Raw genomic sequence first — 6979 nt, forward strand, 5'->3', positions numbered from 1 at the left:
GCTTCATACCAAGTCACGAAAGATCTAGGTTCAGCAGGAAACATACCATCAGGATCGGAAGTAGAGACAGGAGGATAAGCACCCACGTAACCTATGTGAGCTTCCACGTTGAAGATTTGCTTGGTTGGTTTGTTGTTTAACGCCGCACTCAGCAATATTAGAGCTATATGATGGCGCGGTCTGTAAAAAATAGAGTCTGGACCAGATAATCCAGTGATTAATGTCATGAGCATCGATCCACGTTAGTCTCCTTTTACGACAAGCATATTCACCTTTTACTGCAAGCATGGGTTGCTGAAGACCTATTCTACCCCGGAATCTTCATGGGTCTCCACGTTGAAGAAGTTGAGAAAGTAGCCCAAACGGTTCTGGGCACTGCTTCAGAGCCATGGTCAATAAATCCAGAGACTCTTTGACGATGGGATGTCCCGCGGCTGTCTGTAAGATGTGTTGTCCTCTGAGTGTGGTATGTGGTGGTTTCGCCAGATATTGGTGCAGATACTGTAGTACCAGATGACCATAATGACCATGGTGGGTGTGGACAATCACCACAATGTCATCGTCAAGAGTAGGTGAAATGTCTTTGCCCTCGTCTGGTTCTTCTTCATCGTCATCATCTTGTTATAGTGCAAACCATTTCAATACTTTTATTCAAAATTGTGCAAACCATTTCTTTAACATTCTATTTATCTAAATACCTAACTGGCGCAATATGTTTCCAAGTTGCCGTCGTCTGGTTCTTCTTCATCGTCAATTCTCCCTTAGCATAATCATGATCTTGACAAGGTTGTTTTTGTGTCGTGTCTGAATGCGTAATGTGTATATGGAAGCATACGCATAGCATGACAAACACTTGCTTTTCGCCAGTCTACAACAACTCAAAATAGGCAAACAGGTTTGTGTTGTCTATGCAATATCCTATCCTATTTTATCCTGTTTAGTACAATATTTTTTATTAAAATCTATTTCTATACCCTTTTATGCATGTTTATGTTGCTTAATATTATGCTCATGTCAGTGTTCAAAAATCTCGTGTATCATAAAACACTTTAACCTTTCTCCTTTCTTCTAAGGTTTTAACACTTCAGACCATAACCATCATCTAAAACACAACAGAACATATAATATTTTTATTTATTGTCTGTACGGTCTTAAAATTGATTTTATTAGTGTTTAAATCTTATGTCTAGAACATATATTCACAAACAGGGCCGTTAGCTGATATAAGGAATGTAACATCCAGTTGATCGTCCAGTTATCTTACTTACTGGTTTTTTTTAATCAAATACGATGACTGTGTACGACATACGTCAGTGTAATAACCATTTTTTAAGACATTAAAAGTTCCTGTGACACCTATATTTTAGTGTATTTTTCAAACAAGTAAAGTTTGGTTTTCACTATTGTAGTACATCTATGGAATCAAGTACAAAAACGCAACTGCTACAGAAAAGCATGCATTCCATGCAAATCGAACTTTTATGCAAACCCCATGCATTTCACAACCCAAGAATGGGTATAAATCATGTGTGTTAACGGGATTCCATATGCATTGTTTAGCATCGTGCTGACAACACCCACTCAGAAAAACAACACAATTACGCAATCTTTCAACATCACGGAATGCCACGCCTGTCCGAAAATGAGCCTCTGCGAGCCATATGCTTGAAGCAGGATCGAGTCAACGTGATGTTGCAAGGAAATGTAACGTCCACAGAAACACCATGTTGGTGTTTATGGCAACGTTGGCAACAGCCGAATGCAGTCAGAGACCATCCTCGGAGTGGCAGGCCACGCGTAACCAATACTCGGCAAGACAACTGGATTCGAACAGCACACACCTACGAAATCGATTCCAGCCAGCAACACCACCCTGGATCTACATCTGTACCTTCACACTGATACACACATACCACCCTCGATCACCACCTTTACCTTCAGACTGATACACACACACCACCCTCGATCACCATCATTACCTTCACACTGATACACACACACCACCCTGGATCTATACCTGTACCTTCACAGTGATACACACACACCACCCTGGATCTATACCTGTACCTTCACAGTGATACACACACACCACCCTGGATCTACATCTGTACCTTCACACTGATACACACATACCACCCTCGATCACCACCTTTACCTTCACACTGATACACACACAACACCCTGCATCTACATCTGTACCTTCACAGTGATACACACACACCACCCTGGATCTATACTTGTACCTTCACACTGATACACACACACCACCCTGGATCTATACTTGTACCTTCACACTGATACACACACACCACCCTCGATCACCACCTTTACCTTCACACTGATACAAACACACAAAATCCTCAATCACCATCTTTACCTTCACACTGATACACACACACCACCCTCAATCACCACCTTTACCTTCACACTGATACACACACACCACCCTCAATCACCACCTTTACCTTCACACTGATACACACACACCACCCTGGATCTACATCTGTACCTTCACACTGATACACACACACCACCCTCGATCACCATCTTTACCTTCACACTGATACACACACACAATCCTCAATCACCACCTTTACCTTCACACTGATACACACACACCACCCTCGATCACCATCTTTACCTTCACACTGATACACACAAACCACCCTGGATCTAAAACTGTACCTTCACACTGATACACACACACCACCCTGGATCTGCATCTGTACCTTCTAATAATACACACACCACCCTGGATCTACATCTGTACCTTCAGACTGATACACACACACACCACCCTGGATCTACATCTGTACCTTCACACTAATATGCACACACACCACCCTGGATCTACATCTGTACCTTCAGACTGATACACACACACCACCCTGGATCTAGATCTGTACCTTCAGACTGATACACACACACCACCCTGGATCTACACCTGTACCTTCAGACTGATACACACACACCACCCTGGATCAACATCTGTACCTTCACACTGATATGCACACACACCACCCTGGATCTACATCTGTACCTTCACACTGACACACACACACACACTGACACACTGACACACACACACACACACACACACACACACCACCCTGGATCTACATCTGTACCTTCAGACTGATACACACACACCACCCTGGATCTACATCTGTACCTTCTCACTGATACACACACACCACCCTGGATCTACATCTGTACCTTCACACTTATACACACACACACACACACACCGTCCTGGATCTACATTTGTATCTTCACACTAATGACACACACCACCCTGGATCTACATCTGTTGTCCTGCGTAAAAAAGAACTAACTGAATATAGCTGAACTTTGATATAGTTTTCAATCAATGAAGCATATACACTGTCCCATAACACCACTTGAAGTATTTGAAGTACTTAACAATCAAGGCAAATACATTTTCTTAGCCCTAAGAAACGCAATAGATATGTAAAGATGTCATTAACTACCCTAAGTAGTATTACTGTCCACCAGTGGAAAAGGCAAGGATAAGTCAAACATGTTGGCGCTCTGTCAAATACATACACTCAGCCGCTTTGCCTTTATCATCCTCATCCATCTTCATCATTGATCACGGTATTTCTAGTATTTCCACTGTCCTGTTATTGTAGATTTCTCTACGTACAAATGGAAACGTGCTCTTTAACAATTTACATGGTAAAACTGGGATTTCATCCCTGTGACGCCCTGCCTTGTGATTATAACAGATCTTCTTACAAATACTTAGGTCTTGTTTCCTGCTAAGGATTTTCTCGACGTTTCTGGGTGCTGGTAACATCATTCCCATGAAAGGTCTCTCAACCAATGGGAAAATATCATGACGTTTGTAAGTGGTGTTTCCGTTACCCAGTTTAATAAAATGAGTCAAGTTGAGAGAGTAAAAGAATATATCCAGGAAAGGCCACCTCCATGGATCACTAGATGTCGGGATTGACGATTTATTGTAAAATTTCCACATGGTCGCCTTTGTATGAAGGGCGTACGTAGTGTTGTTAAGCAGTAAAATCTTCAATATTTGTTTGTCGCCTTCTTTAACAACAAGATCTATGTCGTCATCCCAGGGCACCATGCCGTGATGGAAATATGAACCACGCAGCGTATATCCATACATCAGATACGACACCTTGGATGTGACTGCCTCGCTAAACACCTTCATCAAAGACCGAAGTTGCTCCTTTTCACTCGGCTTTATAGTCTCTGAAAACAATGTCATGGCGTGTGTGCGGTCATGGATTTCCTGACAGTGTTTCTTCTTGGGAACAAGCTGCCTTTTTTTCGAATTTTCTTTGATCAGAATCATGTTCAGGTTCTTGACTAGTTTGTCGTCATGAATCAACTTGTTGGACTTGTTCTTAGGCACGACGCTCATTGTCACAGTTGGTTTCCCGGTCGTGGTGGAAGATGTTTTAGATACAATTTTGTTTCTCGCGAATTCCAGTTTTATTGACGCTACTGCGGCGTTGTGCTCGTTATAGCTCCGAACACGTGTCGCAATGTAGACAAAGATAGCCATGACACATATGCAGGAAAGGGTCCTCCTGTATCGTGCTTTCAATGTCCTCCAACAGATTGCCATGTTGAGGCACTGGCTGAAATTAAATGAATTAATAAAGGTGTTTTTGTTTGTTTTTTACGCCGCACTAAGCAATACCCCAGCTATAAACTATATATATTTACTTAAAAGCGACAACACACTTTCCACAAGAAACCACTTCTAAAACCACGGTCGACGAATCAGTATCAAATACACATGCGAAGGCACATGTCACAACAAACACTTACAAAGGCATGTCAATTGTTCACCTGAAAAAAAATACGGAAACATATGGCGCAAGTCTAAATAGGCATTGGACATCATATTTAACTCAAGCTCCCTGTTAAAAATATATCTCCTGAGGTTACTACGGTACTAGCTCTACATGGAAAACACAGTATATGACTCTCTTCATTGACCACATCCATTAATATTAGTAAAACATTGATAGTTCCGAACCCCTTTATTGAACTCAAAATCCCTATTAATGAGAGAATTTCTCATTCAATAGATCACGAAGGAAAGTTGTGTAAAACACACACACAGAGAGAGAGAGAGAGAGAGAGAGAGAGAGAGAAAATAGTTTGTTTATGTCTCACGCGTTTCATAGGCTGTGTATGTAAAAAATGATTTAGATGTAACGCCCAGCTATAAGGCTTATCAGACACAATAAAACAATACATATATCTGTGTATAAAAATTAAGAAGGATACTGTTCGCATCTTGTTCAAAACAGTATTATACATGGTAATATTCATAGTTAACATTAATGTTCATGAATTAAACGATTGTTTACGTAAAGAACTTTAAAAAGTGTGCTTGATAATAGGACTTGTACATTTTCTGACTTTAAAATAAGTATAAATTTGTTTAAATCAGTCAGATTTGTAAAGGTAGGATTTAATAACATGCAACATTTAAAAATGGACATGTTATTAAGAAATGTAATCCATCTTAAATAATTCTCTAATTAAGTTGTTTAAAACATTGTAGGCGAATTCTGCCAAGAAGGTGGGTTGGTGGTTTGTTAAAACGTCCAGTTTCTATGGCAAGAGGTAAATATCTGCATCTGAACAAAGATAAAATTCGACGGTGGTCCCTATATTGTACATTTAAAACATACGATTCAACAACATTTTGCGTCTTAAATTGCCTGTAAATTCTTAGCTTGTTGCCATTTACAATAAAACATATAATGTGTCGTTGCAATGGTCTGAAATAGTATAATTAAATTTTACAAGAATATCTTTGCTTCACGCGTGACTTGCTAACTCTGCTTGTCACACATTGTAGTTTTGGCAAGTATTTGGTGGTACATTTGCTGGACTCGTAGATGGATGGATGGATGGATAGATGGATACATAGAAAGATAAAGCACTATGACATGGTATGCCCATCCATTTGACACTTTAATTTCAACCTTGATGATCAGTTTTGGCAAGTTTCATCTTTGTAATATGTCTCAAAGTAAGTTTACATTGTTTGGACAAATAAGGTTTACCATACATCTATCCATGGTGACGTCTCTTTTGCGGTTCAGTATATATATATATATCAGAAGGCTAGGCGCGCTTTGCGGATTTGTCAGACTTACTTCCGGGGTCAAACGATACCCGAGAAGCGACGTGGCTACGGTTTGTGCTATTTGCTCGCAATATCCATTACGTATCGCTGGGATTAGATGTAAACCTTGACCCACACCCACAGGTTCGGGAGAAAATTGTTTGAGGCTGATCAAGGTCTGCGGTAGGCCTCACCATCAGTTAAATGTCGCCACCATCTTCCACGGGACCCTGGTCTGCTCGAAGGTGAGAATTTGCACAAATTTCCGCACACATGCATATTCAATACGAGTAAATGACAACACGTAGCGAGTTATGATTTTATGCATGTTATAAACAAGCATAATGCATGTAACTACAAAATCATGTTTAATGATGTATTTTGGCAACATCTGGTATTGAGTTAGCAGTTCATAATTGCTGAAATGTGACACGCGAGGCGCCGTGACACTGTCAGCAAATATGATTAATGTTTAAATTGAAGTACAATCTGGTGGAAATTGTATTCCTCTCTCTAAGATATTATTTATTTTGGTACAGATTTTTAGATATGATTTTAATTTCAAAATCATAAAAAAACGCTTAATATTGCAAGTTACTCGAGCTTAATATTGCAAATTACTCTAGCAGTAATAATTCTTTAAACATAGAAATATAATCATTGTCAATTGCTTTCGTTACTTAAAATCTTTCAATTTAATTCATATAATTACCATTAAATCATGCTTTGAAATTTTCAGCATTTCTATGAAGAGACGGGACCCATGCAATAATGAATTACCTGATCCTATTCCTGTGAAATGGAATCATCCCTTCAAGGTTAGAAAGTAGATGAAAATTT

General features: G+C 39.8%; 1 protein-coding gene across 1 annotated transcript; it reads right to left on the reverse strand.

Annotated features, from left to right (window-relative positions):
- Window positions 1–3613: 3613 nt before the first annotated feature.
- LOC139460296 (uncharacterized) lies at window positions 3614–4618 on the reverse strand. The gene has a single exon (XM_071241792.1). It carries the CDS (start codon window positions 4616–4618, stop codon window positions 3614–3616), a length of 1005 nt encoding a protein of 334 aa, XP_071097893.1.
- Between the last annotated feature and the right edge of the window lie 2361 nt (window positions 4619–6979).

Source organism: Haliotis cracherodii, unplaced genomic scaffold (genome assembly GCF_022045235.1).
Source record: "Haliotis cracherodii isolate W230 unplaced genomic scaffold, xgHalCrac1.p SCAF_14, whole genome shotgun sequence".
NCBI lineage: Eukaryota > Metazoa > Mollusca > Gastropoda > Lepetellida > Haliotidae > Haliotis > Haliotis cracherodii.

Excerpts from the sequence above, each read along its gene's own strand:
- LOC139460296 (XM_071241792.1), bottom strand. The coding sequence starts at position 4,618 with ATGGCAATCTGTTGGAGGACATTGAAAGCACGATACAGGAGGACCCTT.